General features: G+C 39.5%; 1 protein-coding gene across 1 annotated transcript in view; it reads right to left on the reverse strand.

Moving 5' to 3' along the window:
• The window catches only part of LOC132403185 (centromere protein J-like), a 195,613-nt gene that overhangs the window by 1,033 nt on the left and 169,976 nt on the right, over nt 1-24,604 (reverse strand). Inside the window, exons 14-19 of the mRNA XM_059986546.1 lie at nt 22,797-22,894; nt 21,338-21,487; nt 16,427-16,531; nt 15,890-16,030; nt 12,486-12,570; nt 3,269-3,389 (exon numbers count right to left, since the gene is read on the reverse strand). Of these exons, the coding sequence (XP_059842529.1) occupies nt 3,269-3,389; nt 12,486-12,570; nt 15,890-16,030; nt 16,427-16,531; nt 21,338-21,487; nt 22,797-22,894 (700 nt within the window). The remainder of the gene's footprint in view (nt 1-3,268; nt 3,390-12,485; nt 12,571-15,889; nt 16,031-16,426; nt 16,532-21,337; nt 21,488-22,796; nt 22,895-24,604) is intronic.

The raw sequence follows: 24,604 nt of genomic DNA on the forward strand, positions 1-24,604 counted from the left end.
CATCAGATCTAAACCCCTGCAGTTATTAAATTGCCAGCTGTTAGATACTCTGAATGAAAAAGAGCGAATGGGCATTCTGTAAACAACCCGATCAGCTGAGAAATGGGTAGCAAATGGATCCTTGCTCCAAATAATCCAGTTCTCAAGTACCAAATGTTGACCAAGTTAACAGCCTGTGTTGTCCAAACAACTTCCTATGCTTCACGAATTGGCTGATGCCACTTGTAACTTGTACAGTACATAGTATACCAGTCAGCCAATGTCACTTATTGTAGCTATTTACACCAATGCAGAGTCCATGCTGGTGTTTCAGTGCATGACCCTTCTCTAAACTTCTTTGAATTCATGCTATTAACATCAATATTTAAAGGTTATTAATCAATCAAACTATCCATATATTTATTGATTGGTTGATTAAGATGGAGCGTAGAATAGGCCCTTCAAACCTCACTGCCCAGCAATCATTGGATTTAATCCTAACCTAATCACAGGACAATTTACAATGACCAACAAGTATGTCTTTCGATTGTGGAACAAGACAGAAGCACCCACACAGTCACAAGACAGTGGTGAATTGAACTCAGGACTCTGGTACTGTGAAGTGTTTTGCTAACCTTACGTTACCATGCTTCCCTTTATACTTAGTTGCTAATTCAAAAGCGTGCGCAGGATGTGGCTACATAGTGAATTTCCAAGGCAGACTGCTGAGCAATCCCTTTCTGTGGTGTCACTATTCAGCTTTGCCAATTACACTCAGTGGCCACTTTATTAGGTACAGGATTGGAACACAGTGTGGTTCTCTGGTGCTTCAATGCTACGCGTTCTGAGATGCTTTTCTGCATACATTGTTGTAATACGTGATTATTTGAGCTACTGTTACCTTCTTGTCAGCTTGAACCATTCTCCTCTGACCTCTCTCATTAACAAGGCATTTCTGCCCACTGAACTGCCATTCACCAGATGTCTATTTTTTTGTTTTTTTTTACTCCATTCTCTGTAAACTCTAGAGACTGTTGTGTGTGAATATCCCAGAGATCAGCAGGTTCTGACATACTCAAACCACCATGTCTGGCAACAACAATCATTCCTCGGTCAAAGTCAGTTAGATCACATTCCTTCCCCACTCTGATGTTTCGTCTGAACAACAACTGAACCTCTTGACCACATCTGCATGCTCTTATGTATTAAGTTGCTGCCATATGATTGGCTGATTAGATATTTGCATTAATGAGCAGGAGTACAGCTACAGCTAATAAAATTGCCACTGAGCGTAAAGAAATGTGGAAGAATGGTCACTTGTCCTCTTATATTATCCGTAAGACATAGGAGCAGAAATAGGCCATTTGGCCCATTGAGTCTGCTCTGCCATTCAATCATGGCTGATCCTTTGTTTCTCCACTTCTCAGCCCCACTCACTGGCATTCTCTCTGTAACCTTTGAAGCCATGGCCAATCAAGAACCTATCAATCTCTGCCTTAAATATCCCCAATGACCTGGCCTCCATAGCTGCCTGTGGTAACGAATTCCACAAATTGACCAACCTCTGGCTAAAGAAACTTCACTGCATCTTTGTTTTAAATACATGCCTCTATCCTGAGGCTGTGCCCTCTGTCGTAGACTCCCCCACCATGGTAAACATCCTTTCCTCATCTAGTCTGTCTAGGCCTTTTAACATTCAAAAGGTTTCAATAAGATCCCCCCTCATCCTTCTAAATTCTAGCGAGTACAGGCCCAGAGCCATCAAACGTTCCTCAGATGACAACCCTTTCATTCCCAGAATCACTCTTGTGAACCTCCTCTCAACCCTCTCCAATGCCAGCACATCTTTTCCTCCCCTCTAGTTCTCCTTCAGTTGCCTTGTAGCTTACAGCTCTTCAAGTACACAGATAAGGTATTTGTTAAGTGGGTCAAGACTTTCTGCCTCTAACACAAGATACTGTTCTCTACTGTCCTCTGTATGCAAGTACTTCTCCTGAATTCTCCTTAATTCTAAAACCTTAAATCTATGCTCCTGATTAATGATCATTCTGTTTAGGGAAAGAGAATTTCCTATCCACTCTAAGTTTCACATAATTTTATATACCTCAAACAAATCCCTTCTCAGCTCTTCTTTGTCCCAAAGGAAACAAACCCAGATTGGCTGTTAAATTGCCATCATCTCCAGTGCTATCACACTCTTCTTGTTGCGTGGTGACAGTAAGCAACCACGGCCTAGTTAGCTATAACGTTCTCGTACATCCTCTTTGTTCTTCAATAAAAACATAGGTGCTCATCAGGTCAGGCAGCAACTGTAGAGAGAGGAACAGAGATGACGGTCCAAGCTGAGGATCTTCCAGAAACTCTGATGGAAGTGTTGGCCAGATCTGTTACATAAGTGACATCAGTACTGGCTAATGTTGCAGCTACCCAGTGGTGCAGTCAAGTGCAGCCAGTTGTACTTCAACGACATTGGTTTGATATGCAAGCTCAGACTGCAGCCATCATAACTGTGCATCAGATTATTCAAAGGGGTTAGCAGGGTGCTACAGTAATCAAACCCCTCATCACTAGAGCCATTGAGGTGCCACTCATGGAGCACAAAATTATTGCCCTCTCCTGAGAAATTTTAGCTGACACATGGAAACATAGAAATCTACAGCACACTACAGGCCCTTCGGCCCACAATGTTGTGCCGACCATGTAACCTACTCTAGAAGCTGCCTAGAATTTCCCTACCGCACAGCCCTCTATTTTTCTAAGCTGCATGTACCTATCTCAGTATCTTTTAAAAGACCCTATTGTATCCGCTTCCACCACCGCCACCGGCAGTGCGTTCCACACACCCACCCACTCCATGCGAAAAACTTACCACTGACACCCCCTTATACCTACTTCCAAGCACCTTAAAACCTCGCGTTAGCCATTTCAGCCCTGTGAAAAATCCTCTGACTATCCTCTGATCAATGCCTCTCATCATCTTATACACCTCTATCAGGTCACCTCTCATCCTCCGTCGCTCCAAGGAGAAGAGGCCGAGTTCACTCAACCTATTCTCATAAGGCACGTCCTTCAATCCAGGCAACATCCTTGTAAATCTCCTCTGCACTGTCTCTATAATATTCACATCTTGTACAATACAGCATCAAGTATAACATCTCAGGTATGAACATATACCAGATGCTAGTTTGTGAGCAAAGGACACCCAACATAGGCAAACATCAAAAGGCAATGCCAAGTTCACGTACACATATTTTTCCTTCCATTGGAAAATGGAGAGAAACACACTTACTTTTGCAAATTCACAACTGTACCATCTGGGAATATACTCTTTTCGTGGCCATCAGGAAAAAGGTGTTTGATAGTTTGGTCTGGAAATATTATTTCCTTCTTACCATCAGGATAATGTTTTTCTAAAAGATAAAAAAAAAGTTACAAAGTTTAAGGGCCAAATTTCACTCTTTTGTTCTCTTTTTTGCACTAGTTACTTTATATAGAATGGGTTATAATCGATCAGACCATTGGTTAATTGGAGCAGCCAATTATTTGATTCAACGCTTAAAGAACAAAAACTAATCAAGAAAATAGTCGAAATTTAAGTAATTTATTTGGGACATTACACCAATTAATTGGGGCAGGAGACTGTTCCTGAACAGCTTCTAGTTAGCATGAGTCAGATTTCTCCAGCGGGCACTCACGGAGTGAGGTCAGCTTTGGATTCGCTCCATTACCTTTACGTTTTTTTAACCCATGGTCACCCTTATTTAATCTATTCTTACCTACACTAGAAGATTTTTATTATTTCTTTTGAATTACCTTTGAATTTGTACTGTGAATTTTGAGGATATGAGCACAGAAATAGGTTTAAGATCTGAAGGGCGAGAGCCAAAAAACGGGAAAGATTTCGACGGCAACGGAAAGAAGAAAAAAGCTGAATCTAAGCATACTGTATTAACTTACAATATGGTGTTGGACCTCTTAAATGCAAAATTTGATGAACAACGTCGAAGTATTAAAGAAGACATAAAGTCATTCCGGGATTCCTTCAAATTGCTTGGTCTCGAAGTTGAACAACATCAAACCAAAGAAGTGATGAAGGCCTTTAAACCTTTGATGTCGGAATGTTATGGGAAAAATCTCAAACCAGCGTTATTGTATCCTGCGCAGCTAAGAATTTCGCCTTTGGAAGGACCCCATCGTTTCTTCCTGTCTGCAAGTGAAGCTCGAAGTTTCTTGGATGAGCACTATCCACCCGTTTCGGACTCTCGGCTCTAGTTAATGCATGGCTTTCACAGTACTGGCTCTGTTCTTTCTTATTGTTTTAAAGCCTATAATCATCTTATGAAGTTCGATTTTTATAAGTTTAACATTTTCGTTTTCGGTCACTAGTGTAGGCTCATTTTATATTTCAATTAAAGTTTTTCTTTGCTAATGTATTTACCTTTTTTAATTTACTAATTTTAACTTTTCAATTTTTTTGACATGGTTATTAATGATTTGACAGTGAATTTTTATTGTTCTGGATGTATATCCTGTTTTTTTTTCATCTTTCGTTTAATTAAGATGGTTTATTTTCCTTCTCTCAAAACACCCTTTATTCTTTTACCTCGCCATCTTTTTTGCATCCTTCTTCCCATAATGCCTTTTTTTGTAATCTTATTTTTAATTGCTTTTGTTTTTACCCGGCTTCTAATATGTATTGTGCCTACTTTTGACTCTCTTTTTAGTAACTACATTATGATGACTGTTTTAGTATAGTGTTCAATAATTCTTTTGGATTTTGGGTGTTTTTTTAACATATCTTTAGTGTTGCCTTCTGGAGAAATGGGGATAGATTGAGTATTATCTCTTTCTCTGGTCTTCTTGGGTGGAGAGTCTTTTCCATTAGTTTGTTTAGTTTTTTCATTTGGTCTGATTTAGAACTACCAAAATGTCTGCAGTGTCATCACTTCCGGTTCCTCTGAATTTTTGTTCCTCTTCCGGGTCATGAGGTCACAGTATGGTTAATTCTTTATATACCAAAGGGTTGATCCTAGGAAATACGACTCAGATTATTAAATTTGTCTCTTGGAATACAAATGGTTTAAACCAGCCAATTAAACGGAAAAAGATTTTCAAAGTATTCCAAAGACTGAATGCTCATATTATTTTTGTACAAGAAACTCATGTGAGGAAAGAGGATAATCAACGTGTTTTTTAGGTTTTGGAAGGGTCAACAGTACCATTCGAACTTGCATGCCAAAGTAAAATGAGCTTCAATTTTTGTAGACTCCTCAATTACATTTGATCAGCATGTTATTATTTCGGATCCGAATGGTAGATTTTTGTTATTTACTGGGTTACTTTTTAATAAAAAGGTTGCTATGGTCAATGTTTATGCTCCAAATGTGGACTACCCCAATTTTTTTAAGACTTTATTTGCTTCTGTCTCTAATCTAAATGAATATATGTTGATAATGGGTGGTGATCTCAATTGCTGTTTAAATCCCTTGCTGGATAGATATTTGGAGATTTCTACACCCTAAGGACAAAGAGGAGTTTCCATTCTTTTCACGTTTATCATTCTTACTCAAGAATTGATTATTTTTGTATTGACTCTCATTTTATTCCATCTGTGATTGATTGTAACTATGACATTATTGCTATTTCTGATCATGCTCTAATGAAACTTTCTATCAAATTAATGGATACAGCTCCTAATATTAGACAATGGCGATTTGATTCCACTCTGCTTCAAGATTCGGACTTTGTTAAATTTGTGAAGAAACAGATTGATTTCTTCTTTTCAACTAATGCTACCGAAGAAATTTCCAGCTGGACACTTTGGGACACTTTTAAAGCATGTATACGTGGTCAGATTATCTCCTATTCTGTTGGTTTGAGGAAATGTATTAAGAATGAAACTCTCCTATTGGTTGATAAGATCAAAGAAATTGATAAGAAACATTCTATCGCTCCTAGTAAGGAGCTTTATAAACAAAGAGTTGAGCTTCAAATGGAACGCAGCGTATTACTTACATCTTTGACTGAAAATCAATTAATGAAAACCAGAAGTGTATTTTATATACATAGTGATAAATCAGGCAAATTATTAGCCAACCAATTGAAAACTGCCCCAGTTAAACATCAAATTATCAAGATTTGTAAACATGATGATGATTTGGCAGTTATTCATGATGAGATAAACAACGCTTTTCAAGAATTTTATACCTCCCTGTACCACTCTGAATTTCCTCATGATCCCAATACCATGCATGATTTTTTAGGCAAATTGAATTTTCCGAAACTATCACCTGAAGAACGTTTAACATTAGAAACTCCTACTACAGATGCAGAAATAAATGTCATTTCCTCAATGAATTCTAGTAAAGCACCAGGTCCAGACGGGTATACAGCAGAACTTTTAAAGTTTTTTTCTTCTACTCTCACTCCTTGGTTATGTAGAGTTTTTGAAGAAGCAATTAGATTAGGCAAATTACCACAATCATTTTATAGAGCTTCTATTTCTTTAACTTTAAGAAAGGACAAAGATCCTACTAATTGTGCATCCTATAGACCGATATCCCTGTTGAATGTAGATTCTAAGATTTTTCCAAGATATTGACAACTAGGTTAGAGAAGGTGTTACCTCAAATTATCTCTGTGGACCAAAATGGATTTATCAAAAACCATTATTCATCTTTTATTATCAGGAGATTAATGAATATTGTTTATACTCCTTCATGTAGTACTCCAGAATGTGTCATTCCATTAGATGCTGAGAAAGCATTTGATAGAGTAGAATGGTCATATTTATTTAGCATGCCTGAGAAATTTACTTTTAGTCCAATATTTATATCTTGGATTAAATTGATATATCATACCCCAGTAGCCTCGGTTCTTACTAATAATCAAAGATCCCCCTTTTTTGCCTATTTCGGGGTACTAGGCAAGGTTGTCCTCTTAGTCCATTACTATTTAATATTGCCCTGGAACACTTAGCAATTGCTATTTGAGAATCACCTGATGTTCTTGGTATTACTCATGGGATGGAGATACATACGTTATCATTATATGCAGATGGCTTGTTCTTATACATTTCTAATCCCAAGAAATCTATTCCCCCAGTTTTATCCCTGTTGGCTCAGTTTAGTAATTTTTCTGGTTACAAATTGAACCTTAATAAGAGCGAACTGTTTCCCCTGAATACGTAGGTTCCAATTTATGGAAGTTTACCCTTTAGGTTGGTTACCGATCACTTTATATACTTAGGGGTTAAAATTACAAAAAAGCATAAGGATTTATTTAAGGCTAATTTCTTACCTTTAATCAATCAGATTAATCATTTGTTTACCAAATGGTCACCATTGTCTTTGTCACTGATAGGTCAGATTAATGCTGTTAAGATGATTATTTCATCTAAATTTTTATATTTGTTTCAAGCGGTACCAATTTTTATTCCAAAATCATTTTTGATAAGGTTGATTCTAAAATTTCTTCATATATTTGCCAGAATAAAAATCCTAGGTTAGGTAAAAGATACTTAAAGAAGCCTAAAAAGGAGGGTGGACTGGCTTTGCCAAATCTTATATTTTATTATTGGGCAATTAATATCAGATATGAAATTTTGGTTATGGGACTTGGATATAACTTCAAGTCCTCACTGGGTAAATTTGGAAATCAGATCTGTACAAGGGTTTTCACTGGGCTCTATTTCACTTCCTTTCGCTTTTCTAAATTGCATAAACAAATGGATAATCCGATAGTTAAATACCCTTTACGAATATGGTTTCAATTTCAGAATTTTTTTGGGTTGAATCAATTTATTCTAGCAATTCCTATTATATCTAAGTTCTTTTTTCATCCCTCTATTATGTATCAAGCCTATTTAGCTTGGAAAACTAAAGCTATATGACGATTTTCTGATTTATTTCTGGATAATTGTTTCATGTCTTTTGAACATTTATCTAATAAATATAATTTGCCTAGATCCCATTTCTTTAGATATTTACAGATTAGAAACTTTTTAGATACTGTGCTTCCTACCTTCCCGAATCTGGATTCTATGGGTATTTTGGAAAAGATTTTAGATTTAAATCATTTTCAGAAAGGTGTAATATCAACTGTTTACAATATAACTATGAAAATACGTCCAGACATATCTAATAAAATTAAGAATGATTGGGAAAGGGAACTTAAGCTTACTTTACCTATTGAAGAATGGGGGAAAAATTCTTCAATTAGTTCACTCATCCTCCATACTTTCCAAACATTCGTTGATACAGTTTAAAGTAGTGCATAGGGTCCATATGTCCAAGGATAAATTAGCTCATTATTATCCCCATATAAATCCTATATGTGATCGATGTCACTCTGAGACAGCCTCTCTAACTCATATGTTTTGGTCATGTCCGTCTTTGAAAAATTACCGGAAAGATATCTTCGATATCATTTCAACAGTATTGAGGATTGATTTACGACCTCATTCTATTACTGCAATTTTTGGTCTACCAATGATAAAGCCAAATTATTTAACCTCTTCGGTTTGTCAGATGATTGCATTTCTTACATTAATGGCTAAAAGATCCATTTTGTTGAATTGGAAAGAGATCAATCCTCCAACCACATTTCACTGGTTCTCTCAAACTATCCTAAGTTTAAACTTAGAAAAAATTAGAAGCGTTATATATGATCCTTCTATTAAATTTGAAAAGACTTGGAGGCCATTTATTCAACACTTTCACATGATGTAATTTGACCTTTTCAAAATCTATTTTTTTTCTTCTTGTTCTATACATGTAGAGAGGATGATGACACTTACGGTTTTTTTTCAATATTATAAACAGCCCATGTTTCTTTTTCCTTTTTTTAGTTATTGGTTAGATTAGTTTTTTGGGGGATATATATATATTTTTATTTTTTTCTATTTGTTATTCCATTTTTTTTGCTCTGTGTACACCATATTTGGATTTTGTATGATTTTGGGAGGCTTAATTCCCTTGTATCAATTAAGTATATATTCATTTATGTTAACTATGTAATCCCAATAATTGTGTATTAATATTTGCTATTTTTAATATGTTGATATTAATAAAAAGATTGAAAAAGAAAGGAAGCATGAGTTGCATGCACTTTTGTTGCCAATAGACTCTACTCTGTGCTTAGGGCGAACAGATTTTAAACAGAATCAGTTGCATGAATTTGTGCTCAAAAAGCAATGATTTTTTGTCTTGATAGTTAGTGAAAAATAACCAGTAAGACAATTCAGAACTGTCTTGCTCACTGTGGTTTAAGCATTTAGGCTTGGAGATGCCAGAAATGGCTGAGAGTATTGGAGTATAAAAATATTATGGAGTATATATTATTTGCTGTGCAACCAAAACTATGTAGTCAGCTTGCTATGCATGTAATCAAAATGAAATCCTAGGAATGTAGAAGACAATGGTGTGTTAATGAGAGGTAGCTAAAGAGATGTAGATAAGAACATTGGTCAGTTCTGAGTTTGCTATTTGCTATGCATGTACCCAATTTAGTAGGAGAATGAAATCTTAAGAATGTAGAAGACAATGGTGTGTTAATGAGAGGCAGCTAAGAGATGTAGATTAGAACATGATTAAGTCAATGGGACATACGTGTGGTACCTGTGAAACTGGACCAGGAGATTGCTATAAAAAATGTTGTGTCCAAAGGATCGGTGGGCAATCAGCGACTAGCTCAACGACTGTCTCAGCTTTGATTTGCAAATTAAAGTTTAACCCTTCTTGAAGAATCTTCTGCATCTCTTGGTCATTTCTGGGGCACGAGAAACCACAACAGGAGTGAAAATGAAATGATTTCACTACTTCAACGAGCTAGGAACTAAGAAGAATTTGAAGGTATCAACAATCATCTTGAGAGTTACAATGAAAATGAAGATTTGGAGGATGCAATCATTGTATGAAGGCAGTTGATTATCTGCACTCAGTGTCTGTACTGATTCTGATCATTCACAGGAACATGGGATGGATTCCTCTGTCAGTAACAATACACAGTTTTATAGCACTGATAGTGTTCTAATTTGTTCTGTTTTCATTCAAGTACTTAATTTGTTTTCAGTTAAATGATAGTTTGTCTTTATTATACCCTTTTAGCTATTTTCATGAAACTTCAGCTAATTGGGGCAGCTGCTAATTGGGTCAAAATGTCCTGGTCCTGATATGTCCCAATTAACTGGAATTCACTGTATATGTACAGTACATATTTTATACTGTATCTAATTGTATACTTTATATATTGTACTGTTCTGCTGCCACCAAACAACAGATTTCCCAACATAGGTCCAAGATGGTGGCGCGATGCAGCGCGCAGCGGCCACTCCAGGAATGAATATCTGTTATCTGTAAGTAGGGGCCATGTACAATCCTGATTTGATGGAGATGGACGTGTGAAGCACAGAGGAACATCTGGTGAAACTTTTGAAATGCCTGTTTCACTGCCGCTGCTACTGTGCGATCGGAAAAATCTCCGGGAGGAAGGCCCTGAAACCTCGGCTTTGCCGGTTGCTTGGCGGCTGGTGCCGGGGTTGAAGCGCTCGGCAGAGATGGTGCTCGGTGTCAGAGGGCTGGTCGGAGGCTCAAAGTTTTCGGACGAACTTGGAGTTGGCTGTGGTCGGAGCTCCCAGAGTGCTGTATCGGCAAGCTGCGGCGCTGGAGGTTCATGGCAGGAAGAGTTTTTCTTCCTTCTACTGTCTGCATGAGATGATGGGCTGTCGGGACTTCTGAGACTTTCTTTTAAACCGTGACATGGACTGCTCTTTATCAGATTACAGCATTGCTTTGCACTGTTGAAACTATGTGTTATAATTATGTGTTTTTTGTCAGTTAGTCATTTATCAATTATGGTTTTGTCTGCACTGTTGAAACTATATGTTTTGTGTTGGTCTTGTAGCTTTAGGTTTGTCCGATGGGTTTGTAGTTCCTTTCCGGGGAACGTGCTAAGACGGTAGTGCGATATTGATACGCAGCAGTCTCTCCGGACTCTGGATTGGGGATTGCCAAACGTTATGTGGTTTTTCTTGTGTGGTCTGTTTTGTGCTTTTTCGTGATATCATTCCGGAGAACATTGTCTCATTTTTTTAACTGCATTGTATTTGTGGTTTATAAATGACAATAAACTGAATCTGAATCTGATCATAAAAATGATTCTGAAGTTACAGAAATTACTTACACATCAAATGGAAAAGCAGAGTGAAAAAGAAAATTAGCCCTTTTTATTCTGTAAGGTTGGGAAGGACTAACTCTTGCATGCTGGCAACCTAATCCCAAGATATGCATCTTAACAGGTACGCGAGTACATATGACCCACAATAATAACCCATACTGATTCTACAAGCTCTGTTAAGATCAGCACTAGAACAGTCTATCTCTTCTTCTTTGGCAATCCCTTAGGATTAAGGATGATTTGCTTCTTCGTTGTGGAAATCACTGACTTCCACAAAAGAGGTAGAAGACCATTTGGGGTAGGGGAGATTGGAATTGGGCCAGTCATTGCTGAGGTGGTCCACTCCTTCCACCATGGACTTATGAGTAAGGTTCTCCATTTTGAGCTAGAGATTAAAAGTCAGCGGGTGACAAATTAGGTGCATTAGATTCAATTTGTAATTGTGCTATCAATCCTCCCACAGCCAGAGTGTGCTTCTGATTTAACAGTTAGGAAGTAGGAAGTAGCTTTTAAGTGATTATCTTACTGGAATTGAAATAACAGTTTAGCCAATCAAGAGATTCGATCACAGTTATTCAGTCCCAAGTCAATTCGGAGACAGGACACAATTCCAGTTTGACAATCGCAGTTCTGTATTGGGAGGTGATGTACTTGGGGTTGGGTGTTGAACTGTGCCAGTCTGTTTAACCAGATAGACATAAATGCACATCCAATTAAACAGCACAGCAATCAAAATATTTACCTCTATTGTTATCTCTGTGAAAGTTCACTATTATCAATCTATCAAAGAAAAGTGACCAGAGATAAAAATAAACCACTGATACGAAATGACTATTGAAATGGAATTTCTTACTTGCTATCTAACATCTTAATGGCCAACTGTAAGAATTTTCAAAACGAGTATAGTTTTTTTTTACATTCGTGAATTGAAATGGGTGAAAGTTAATCCAATTATTGGGTTTTTGACATTCACTATTATAATCATGCCCTGGTTTTAGGTGTACCTTTGACAAGGGGCAGAAACATGCCGATGTAGAAGCAAAAATCTGTGTACTGATATATTTTAATAAGATGGGGATGATTAAAAGGTATTTTGATGTGTAATATAAAAATTATTATCACATTTAAAACTCAAATAGTAACCCATTAAGAATCATTGGAAGGCAAAACAGGGAAAGGACTAAGAAAATGTACAAAAATAGAATAAAACCCAAGATTGCAGATCTCATTTCTTTATTTGCAACATGCACCTGGCTTCAGGTGGATTTATAACCCTATGCCTTCCTGTTGCAATATTAAATCACAAAAAAATCACTGCAGATTCCACCTACCTATCTGGTTATTGGAGAACTGTAGCATCTCTATTCCACTTGGGAATGTAGTATGAGTTGTCTTTGCATCAGCATAGTAGTATATCTGCAAGAGTTCAGAACATGTTAATTGTTTTAGACAGTCACTTCTTTCCAAGTACAGCCTTTATCATTTCTGGCATATTTATCCTCTGGTGCTTTGCAAGCATGGGGGAAATTGACACTGTTTCTCAGTGTGCGCGCGCACACCTACCTACCTACCTACCTACCTGTATCTAACCCTCACCTCATATTATTCTGGATAAAGTTTCAAGAGCAAGCAATATAGAATGTGCATATAACTCAATTACTCAATTAACCATTTAGTTAGGAATGCAGTTCTCAAAAACCAGGCAGAAGTGATCATGCACGAGGAAATCTGCAGATGCTGGAAATTCAAACAACAACACACACAAAATGCTGGTGGAACACCGCAGGCCAGGCAGCATCTATAGCAGAAGCACTGTCGACGTTTCGGGCCAAGACCCTTCGTCAAAAATGATCATGTTTGTCTTACATGGTTACACAGTTTGGTGCAAGAGTCTTTGCAATTTTCTCACTTGCATCGGCTTTCCTTAGAGCAAAAGAGGCTGAAAGGTGCCGATAATAGAGGTATATAAAATTATGAGCAACATAGAGAGGCAGGGTGCATAAAACTAGAACGCTTAGGTTTAAGGTGAGAGGGAGCAGGTTTAAAGGGAATCTGAGAGGTTCATTTTTCACATAAAGGATATTTGGTATCTGGAATAATCTGCCACAGGAAGTAGTTGAGGCAGGAACAGTAGCAATCATTTGAGAGGTAGGGAGACAGATTCTAGAATGAACAATGTATGGAGGGATATGGGGTTAAAGCAGGGAAATGGGGTTAGCACAGCATTAGCATGGCAATTGGCAAAGACGGTGGGCTGGATGGCTTGATCCTATGCTGTACAATGCCATCAAAGGCAGAGTAGACAAGTTTTGGCTCCACTAATTACCTGCCTTATGCATTAATACATAGCTGACCAGGACACATCTACAATTGCACCTCAAAAGATTCAAATGCAGAGCGGGTGTCACTGCCGATCCATTGTCCAGCAGGTGACCCGTCCACCAGGAGCACTAATCCTTTGAAAGGTCAGTATCTGTCTACATGGCCTGTTCTGCTACCGACAACCTTCCCTTCCCTTCCCTTTCTCTCGGTCATTTGTTGATGGCCTTCTTGCTCCAGAACCGGTACCATCTTAGTCAGCCACCCAACCTGATTAATAGCTTCAAGCTCCAGATATTAGACCAGGAACACAAGAACAATCGAGAATCCATTTTCCAGTGGAAATTAAGGAAGTAGCTCTGACCATACGATCATAAGACATGGAGCAGAATAAGGCTATTCAGCCCATCGTGTCTGCTCTGCCGTTCCATCATGGTTGATTTATTATCACTCTCAACCCCATTCTCCTGCCTTCTTCCCATAAAATTTTATACTTCTACTAATCAAGAACTTATTAACCTCGGCTTTAAATATGCCCAATCACCTGGCCTCCACACCCATCCGTGGCAATGAATTCCAGAGATTCGCCACCATCTGGCTAAAGAAATTCTTCCTCAACCCAGTTCTAAAGGGACATCCAACTATTGTGAGGCTGTGCCTTCTGGTCCTAGTCTTTTGGTTGGTTCCTGGAAATGCTGCATTAGTTTCTTGCCTTATTTTCAACAGTGAACTTTAGAAAGCCAATGCACTTATAGATTAAGTTAAATCAGGTTAACAACTCAACAAAAGTGGACCATTTAAAAGTTATTGTTAGAAGTCAATACACCCAGAAGTGGCTGAAAAACTAAACGCATGTCTGAGAGTTCTGGATCGGCTGACATCTCCGTTCACTTAACAATTCATCCACCACAGGCAAAGCCCTCCCCACCATTGGGAACTTTTACAAGCAACACTCGACAAGAAATCGGCATCCATTGGGTAAAAGGCACAGGAGTCTCAGGTTGCACATTACCAGGTTCCAGAATACTTATTACCCAACGACCATCAGGCTGCTGATCCAGCATGATAACTTCATACACTTCAACTCCGAAACTGATTTCACAACCCATAGGCTCACTTCAAAGGTCTCCGCAACTCATGTTCTCAGTATTACTCATTTATTTATTATTTGCACGGTTTGTCTTCTTGGGCACTTTGGTTGTATGTCAGTCTTGGTTTGGGTGTAGTTTTTCATTGAATCTATTGTGTTTCAAGGTAGTATATGATGACAAACAGTATACGTACTATGATAATAAATTTACTTTGAACTCTACGGAAAAGTCATCAATCTAAAATATTTATTCTCTTTTCCCTTTTCCCTAAGCTGTGAGTAATTCCAGCCCATTTTCTTTATTGCTACCAAGCTCTTTATATTGAACTCCACTTCCTACTGGACCTCCTTATTCCCAAGCTTTGTAACCTTCTGGAAGTGTAATAGTTTTATTGTGCTTCCAAAAGTTAAGTGATGAAAATAGCAATAAATAATAAAGAATGCAATGCACTGTCCTGTGAAACTCCCTTTTCACAGAAAGCCAATTCGTACATCTGTTGTTAACAATTAATTCCTTCCGTCAAAACTTCCCATCCATCATATCCTCCCAGATAATTGCAAGGCCTCCATGGCTTCCAAGAAATTTATCAATGGCTTCCCAAAAGTTCATGTAGTGATGTAGTGATAGTCACTGGATGTCTTTCTATTCCTGATCTTTATTTGTAGGATGCATTTCTCTAGCATACTGATATACAGTATTTGAATACATTCACTCAGATCCAATGATTTTACATCCATCACTGAATTCCTGATAAACATTCCCAGTGAGAATAATACAATTCTTTGCATCACCAAGGGATCACATTTCAGAATCATTTACCCAAGTCACTGGTAGTTGGATTCTCTCTTGTCTGAAATGCTTATTGCATGGCAATTTTCTGGTAACTGTTTTTTTCCCCCACTTCCTGGCTCATACCTGAATTTTGATCATCCAATTCTTTCTGTATGCAGGCATGAATCAAATGCTGTGATGTTACCAGTGGAATTGAGCACTGTGCAGTCATCAGTAAACATCCCCACATCTCCTCCATAAGGTCATTGATGATAAAAAGAAGAAAATGATGCAAACACCCAGCAGGTCCCTTTCTTACTTCTGAGAAAGGGCCGTATCAACTGTTCCTTCCACAAATGCTGCCTGACTAACTGGATGTCTCCAGCATTTCTTGTTTCATTGCAGACTTCCAGCTCCTGCAGTTTTATTTTGATTTTCTGAGCAAGTATAGATAGAATAAATCACTATATTTCAATTCCTAAATAGTTGCCATATAAAAACGTAATTAGTCTGTAGTGCTTTCAGAAGACAGTAATGACAGCATTTGCACATACCACAGATTGGTCTGGCATGAACTGCTTCACGTCCCCATTGAAGAATGTTATGGTGACAGATTGCCCATCTGCACTGACCTCCTTCCTTGTGCCATTCCGAAAGATAATAATTCGATTTCCATTCGTCAGGATCTGTTCCATCTGAGAGTGAAACAAGAACTATTGTATGAGTATAATATACAAATATGGTCACCTTTCAGCTTCCTTCATCGTGGACAAAAATAATCTAAAACTGCAATAAATGCTAAATACAATTTGTAAATGTACTTTAGTAATCAAATATTGTCTGAAAACAATTAAAATGAGCTGAATATTAATGATTTAAAAACAATCATACAAAGGCTATTTGAACTTCTTAAAAAAATGCTCAATAAATATTAGTCATAGTCATGGAGCACTACAGCAGAGGCCAGGCCTTCAGTCCATCTAGTGACTCCTGAGCTGTTATTCTGTCTTGCCCCATTGGAGGAAGTACCTGCTGACTGATGAAATGTTACCTTGTGAATGCTACATTACTGTACTTCATTGTCACTTTACCTTGCCATCTGGATATTGGATTTCTTCTCTAACATCATCTTGTGTACTATTACTCTTAAAACAGATGCTTTCTCTTCTAGATAAAACAGAACTTGGCCGTGATACCTAAAGGTTTAAAACAAATGGTTTATAGCCAGCTAAAGGGAAAAGACCTCGGGGTCATCTTATAAAAAAATATTCTGACTTCTCATTCACCTGAGAGTGAAAGTGGATAATTACACATCATACTCCTTGACCATTCTGTGCCTCCTCTTAGCTTCCTAGCTCATTAATAAACCTGGTTCAATTACACCCAATCCATTTAAATTAAATCATTGACGAAAGAGATTCTGCAGATGCTGGAAACCCAGAACAAAACATGCTGGAGGAACTCAGCAGGTCAAGCAGCATCTGCAGAGGGGAATAAACAGCTGATGTTTCAGTACCGCAATGAATGGTCTCAGCCTGAAACACCGACTGCTTATTCCTCCAGAACGTTGTGTGTAAAAATGAAGTCATTGATATTGATTGGAAATAGCTGAGGAGAAACAGTAGGTTCTTGTGGCACTCCTCTTATTACAGCCTGCCTGCTATATCGTGTTCAAGTCTAAATTTATGGTACACAATATGTAATGTAGAATGACACAAGTCTGTTGTGTACACATAATTTATGACAGTGCCTGTAGCATATAATGTTGTACACTTAACTACACATCATATATGCACTTTATGTGAACTTGCACATCTATAGAATTTTATTATTAATTAATATTATTGTGTTATATTATTTGATGCACTGTATGTAGTATACAGTATGTACTGTATGGTTCCAGAGGAACAATGTTTTGTTTAGCTGTATACATGTGGATAATTGAATGAAAATAAACTGGAACTTGAACTCGTTTTCTATCTATTAACCAGTTCCCAATCTATCCTGTTACATAACCCCTGATCCATAAGCTCTCATTTGCAAACTGTGCTTACCTTTCCATTAATTAGCATTGGGTTTGCCAATTTGCATGGCAATTTTCCAAAATCTCTGTGAGATGAGTACCAGCAGTTGATCCATGCATGAGGAGCAGGTGGAAGCTCTATGTAAATGGGAGTTGGAGTGCTACCCACCTGCCGTCACCTGAAAACTCACAGAATCAGAGTGGAAGCAAGTCACCCCCACACCTGAGGAACTGCCACAACTACTCAGCTCCAGGGACCACAGTCCAGTCCCGACCCCAGGCACCGTCGGTGTGGAGTTTGCACTTCACCCTGTGATTGCACGGGATTCCAGGTTTTCTTTCACATCCCAGATCAAAGTTCAGAGTTCAGGTTTACACACCTTCATATTTAAAATAATATGCATACATGTCAAAGATTGCTCACAACCTCACTTTTATGTAAAGGTCCTCCTCTGCACAGGAATGCCAATACATACATACTCTTACATACGAATGAGTGTTTAAGAGAAAAAAGGATGGAAACGCTGGCATCTTCTGCCATCTGGAAAGTCAGCTCACTGTCACATTTCTGACTTGGCAGCTGTCCAGGTTATGCACAGTTCACAAGAACAGAACCCTGCCATAACTTGGAGAGAACCTGCATAAATTTTTAGTCTGGATTAGATTAGATCAACTTTGTTACAGAACAGCGCTATCACGTTTGCTGTTGTGTGCTGGGGCAGCAGGCTGAGGGTAGCAGACACCAACAGAATCAACAAACTCATTCATAAGGCCAGTGATGTTGTAGGGGTGAAACTGGACTCTCTGACTGTGGTGTCTGAAAAGAGGATGCTGACAAAGTTGCATGCCATCTTGGACAATGTCTCCCATCCACTCCATGATGTACTGGTTAGGCACAGGAGTACATTCAGCCAAAGACTCATTCCACCAAGATGCATCACTGAGCGTCATAGGAAGTAATTCCTGCCTGTGGCCATCAAACTTTACAACTCCTCCCTCAGAGTGTCAGACACCCTGAGCCAATAGGCTGTTCCTGGACTTATTTCCACTTGGCATAATTTACATATTATTATTTAATTATTTATAGTTTTATATTGCTATATCTCTACACTATCCTTGGTTGGTGCAACTGTAATGAAACCCAATTTTCCCCGGGATCAATAAAGTATGTCTGTCTGTCTGTTTGTCGCTTGTACATTGGAACTTTAAGCCACACTGTACAGTGAAATGTTGAGATTTCTTCAGCCACCAACACTGTCCAATTATATGCTGAATGTGTCGCCATGTTTCTGGAACCAACATAGCATGCCTGCAGTTCATTAACCCTAATCCATACGTTTTTAGAATGTGGGAGGGAACCAGAGCAACTGGAGGAAACCTGAGGGAGAACGTACCAGCTCCTTACTGACAGCAGTGGGAACTGGAAATTGAGAAATGGAATGTTCTTTGAAGGAATTTTCCAGCAAAAATTGACAAATTGAAAAACCCAGAAAGAACTGATGTTGGAGGAGCTTTTATTCTGGCAAATGTGATTTTGTGGGGGTGGTGGGGGGGGAGGTTAGTGGAGGGGAAGATGCCTGCAGACCTGAGGCAGCCGACATTGCCATCCTTTTGTCTCTCAAATACTGAATCATATGTAAGAGCTGTACATAGACATCCCTACGCAGAGGAGGGCCTCTACATCAAAGTGGGGAAAGTTAGGAAACTAGCATTCATAGATGTTGGGGAGATACTGAGAAACCAGCACTGTTGGAAGCAGGTAAGGAGGGGTGTAGAAATGAGGAAACCAAGAGAGTTTAGAGGGAAAGTGGGGAGACAGAGTTGTGGATGAGTTTGGGGTTATTTCTGTGAAGTGCTGGGGGCAGAGAATGCAGAGGGTTCTCAAGAGTGGTATTCACTGCTGGTTCATCTTGTAGCCCCAGGTCTGCTTACCATTAGAGGGCCAAAATGTACTGGGGAATGCCCCAGTCCAGTACTGCACTGGGAAGCCTATGTGGTCCAGGGAGTCTTTACAAATACAGTGCTCCAAGGTGCTTTATAATACTTCAAAACAAGATGATATGCAGGATATGATAACATTCCATGGACCTCTAACATAGAAATTGAGTCGGGAGACTGTAAGACCACAAGACACAGGAGCAAAATTAGGCCATTCAGCCCATCGAGTCTGTTCTGCCATTTCATCATGGTTTATGCATTGTTCCTCTCAACCCAATTCTCCTGCCTCCTCCCCATAACTTTTGAGATCCTTACTAATCAAGAATATATCAACCTCCACTTTAAATATACCCAATCAATTGGCCTCCACAGCTGTCTGTAGGAATAAATTCCACAGATTTACCACCTTCTGGATAAAGAAATTCCTCCTCTTCTCTGTTTTAAAGGGATGTCCTTCTATTCTAGTAAGGAGCACATGGAGGACTTAGAAACACCTGGCTGAATTTCAATCAAACGACCCGGACACGGCTATAATTTTACTTTAGAATTTACCCGAGGGCAAATAACTTGCAGGAAACAGGAGAGAAAAATGGGACTAACAAGATAGTTTGACTAGAAACCAGCATAACATTGATGGATTTAATCACCTCCTTCTATGTTGAAATAATACCATGTTTCTAAGTAATGTTTCATCGTAACACAACGTGAACTTTCAGTCAATGGTTATTCAATAGTTCTGCTTATGCTTATCAGCATCAAATATTCACCTGATAGAATTTTTTGAGGATGTGACTAAACATATTGATGATGGTAGAGCAGGAGATGTAGTGTATATGGATTTCAGCAAGGCATTTGATAAGGTACCAACGCAAGGCTTATTGAGAAAGTAAGGAGGAATGGGATCCAAGGGGACATTGCTTTGCGGATCCAGAAGTGGCTTGCCCACAGAAGGCAAAGAGTGGTTGTAGATGGGTGATATTCTGCATGGAGGTCAGTCACCAGTGGTGTGCCTCAGGGATCTGTTCTGGGACCCTTACTCTTTGTGAATTTTATAAATGACCTGGATGAGGAAGTGGAGGGATGGGTTAGTAAATTTACTGATGACACAAAGGTTGGAGGTGTTGTGGATAGCGTGGAGGGCTGTCAGAGTTTACAGCGGGACATTGATAGGATGCAAATCTGGGCTGAGAAGTGGCAGATGGAGTTCAATACAGATAAATGTGAGGTGGTTCATTTTGGTAGGTCAAATATGATGACAGAATATAGTATTAATGGTAAGATTCTTGACAGTGTGGAGGATCAGAGAGATCTTGGGGTCCGAGTCCTTAGGACACTCAAAGCAGCTGCACAGGTTGACTCTGTGGTTAAGAAAGCATACGGTGCATTGGCCTTCATCAATTATGGGATTGAGTTTAGGAGCTGAGAGATAATGTTGCAGCTATATAAGACCCTGGTCAGATCGCACTTGGTGTACTGTGCTCAGTTCTGGTGGCCTCACTACAGGAAGGGTGGGGAAACCATAGAAAGGGTGCAGAGGAGATTTACAAGGCTGTTGCCTGGATTGGGGAGCCTGCCTTATGAGAAAAGGTTGAGTGAACTCGGCCTTTTTTCCTTGGAGTGACAGTGATAGAGGTGTATAAGATGACCTGATGTGACCTTGATAGAGGTGTATAAGATGATGAGAGGCATTGATCTTGTGGATAGTCAGAGACTTTTTCCCAGGGCTGAAATGGCTAGCCTGAAAGAGCACAATTTTAAGGTGCTTGGAAGTAGGTACAGAGGAGATATCAGAGGTAAGTTTTTATGCAGACAGTGGTGAGTGCATGGAATGGGTTGCTGTCACCGGTGGTGGGGGCAGATACAATAGGGTCTTCTAAGAGACTCCTGGACAGGTATATGGAACTCAGAAAAATAGAGGGCTATGGGTAACCCTAGGAAATTTCTCAGGTAAGGACAGGTTCGGCACAGCTTTGTGGGTCGAAGGGCCTGTAATGTGCTGTAGGCTTTCTATGTTTCTAAATATCAACAACAAAGTACAAACCTTCTGTTCAAGGTCAAAGCTTATTTGTTTATCATCCAAAGGGGTCTTCCTCCCACTTGGGGTGGCACTACGACTTCTGCGGCCTGAAGGAGGCCTTTCTTGTAATCTGGATGGTGTTTCAGCTGTACTCTTGATTAAAGCCTTTGTTCCCTGCAATAGCGTTAACAATTTCAAGTTAATTAATCAAAGACAATTCCCGCTAAAAGCCCCATTAAGACAGCAGTACCGTGTTCTGAAAATTTATATGTTGATTAATTTCAATGTCCTGTGATTATTAGACAAACAATACCACAAATGATTCTGAAATCGTTTTTGATTATCAGCATAATCTTAAAAAGTTACCTAGATGAGCTATCAGTCTGGCACAGAAGGAACTTAATGTTGAATTGAAAAGTTATGCCTTCTATTTCAATGACAACAAAATGATGAGAATTTGGGAGGATATTGATTCCAACAGGACATTTTGGTGATGGAACAATATGCTGCGGAATGTGCACCTATTAAAATTACTGCCACAACTCCTAGTTAATATATGTATAGTAAACATATATAATATACATACATAGTTATTGGCCACTTTATTAGACCAATCATGTGACAGCAACTCAATGCATAAAAGCATGTAGACATGCTCAAGATATTCATAGATATTCATTGTTCCTCAGGGCAAACACCAGAATGGGGAAGAAATATGATCTAAGTGAATCTGACTGTGGAACGTTTATTGGGCCAGAAGACTACCTCAGAAACTGTTGATCTCCTGGGATCTGTGGTGAACTACATATACCTGCCTGGACACGCACCCGCCCCCCCCCCCGCTTCTCCCCCGCTGACTGCTGCTGTGGCTCCTCCCACAGACCTCGGTATAAAGGCGATTGGAGCCACAGACCCTTCCTCAGTCTCCAGGATGTTGTGTGATGGTCACTTGCTGCTTGTGCTTTCTTCCAGCCAATAAAAGCCTACCTTAACCCACGTCTCAGAGTTATTGATGGTGCATCAGGATCTTCATGCACAATGGTCTGCAGAGTTTACAGAGAACAGTGTGGAGAACAACAAAACATCCACTGAGGGGCAGTTCTGAGGGTGAAAACGCCTTGTTTTAAAACAAGGCCAGAGGAGAATGGCTAGATTGGTTCAAGCTGACAGTAACTCAAATAACCACGGTTGCAACAATAGTGTGTAGAAAAACATCTCTGAATGAGCAACAAGTCGAACCTTGAAGCAGCTGAGCTACAGCAGCAGAAGACCATGAAAGTACACTCAGTGGCCACTTTTTTAGGTTCAGGAAGTATATTATACATACATACCTCAGGCATCGACTGATAAACTTGTTTTTGATTTCAGCTTTCAGTAAATGCTTCACAAGTACTATGTTTTAATGACCAATTCATTTTGTTCTGAACGTCCCTGCACCTATTGGCGACCAGCGGAGCTTTAGGGATCGGTTTATTTCAATTACCTGTTGTTTATAACTTTGGGACCTAGGCGTGTGTTCTGTTGTTTGCAAACGTTCACACAAATTATCCTCCGAATTACCTGAATTGGAAGAGGGAACGCCTAAAATTGAGAAAAAGGCATTAACAGTATACAAATAATGCATCAAGAAATTCAGGTTCTTAAAGCTGAGTATCAAAAGGAACACAACAACTTAAGCTGTCAATGATAAACTGAAATTTTTGACCCTTTTGTGCTAGGACCAGCCATCTTCAGCTACTTCATCAATGACCTTCCTTTCTTATAAGGTCAGAAGTGGGGATATTTGCAGATACAGCTCAATGTTCTGCACCATTCATGACTCCTCGGATAATGAAGCAGTTCATACCCAAATGCAGCAGGACCTTGTCCATATCCATGCTTGCGCTGAAACGTGGCAAGTAACATTCGAGCCACGCAACTGCCAGGTAATGACCATCTCCAACAAGACAGGTTCTAACTATCATCCCTTGACATTCAGTGGCATCACCATCACTGAATCCCCTACTATCAACATCCTGGCGGTTGCCATTGACAGGAAACTGAACTGGTTGGGCCATATAAACACTGTGGCAGGTCAAAGGCTAGGAATCCTGTGGCGTGTAACTCACCTCCTGACTCCCCAAAGCCTGTCCATGACATAAAAGGCTCAGGTCAGGAGTGTAATGAAATACTTGCCACTTGCCTGGATGAGTACAATTCCATCAATACTCAAGAAGCTTGACACCATCCAGTACAAGGGAGCCCACTTGACTGGTACCCTTTCCATAAGCACCCAATCCCTCCACCATCGACGAACAGTTGCAGCAGTGTGTACTATCTACAAGATGCAGTGAAACAACACACCAAAGTTCCTAAGGCAGCACCTTCCAGATCCACAACCACTACCATCTAGAGGCACGAGAACAGCAGATACCTGGAACCACCACATGGAAATCCCCCTCCTAGTCACTCACCATCATGACTTGGAAACGGGGTCATTGTCACTGGGTCAAAATCATGGAATTCCCCCACCCCCTAACATCACTGTGGGTGTATCTATGCCTTAGGAACTGCAGGAGTTCAAGAAGGCAACTTATCACCACCTTCTCAAGGGCAAAGAGTGATGGGCAATAAATGCTGGCTTAGCTGGCAATGCCCATATCCCATAAATGAATAAGTGTTAAAAATATGCTTTTTGCATCAATGAGCGTGTGGGGTTAATTCCTTCACCCCTGGGCTCAGGTGGGTAACTTGCTCTTCCTTTCCTTGCATAGGCTGATTTGGAGCAACAACTACACATTCAAGGTAATATCAGTTGATCAGTTTAATGTTCTTGAGGACAGAGACTGATAGATCACTGATGAACCTATATACAGTGATTGAAGACAGGATCTACATACTACAGTGAACCTAATCAGTAACTCCATCCGTAGTTAGGCCTCAGCTAAGTTCACTTTGCTGGACTGTTTCCCTCCAGAAAGGTTCTTTTTTCATAGATTCTGCCTGACCTGTTGAGTTCCTCCAGTTCTTTATGTGTGTGTAGCAAAGATATCCCCTATCTTGGGCAGATACTTTCAGTACTGGGTTGATAGTGACCTTAAAATCACCACAGATCCTAACAGACCTATTCTTCTTGGCTACTGGGACCATTGGCATTGCCCCTGGGCTCCACTCAACCTTGGAAAGAATTCCTTCAGCCTCCATGTAATCTTGCTCACTGGCTACTTTATCATGGATGGTATAAGGAGCTGGACAGGCTTTGTAAAACTTGGTTGTGGCATTTTCATTTAACACTATTTTACCCTTGATATG

The sequence above is a fragment of the Hypanus sabinus genome, chromosome 12 (genome assembly GCF_030144855.1).
Source record: "Hypanus sabinus isolate sHypSab1 chromosome 12, sHypSab1.hap1, whole genome shotgun sequence".
Classification (NCBI taxonomy): domain Eukaryota; kingdom Metazoa; phylum Chordata; class Chondrichthyes; order Myliobatiformes; family Dasyatidae; genus Hypanus; species Hypanus sabinus.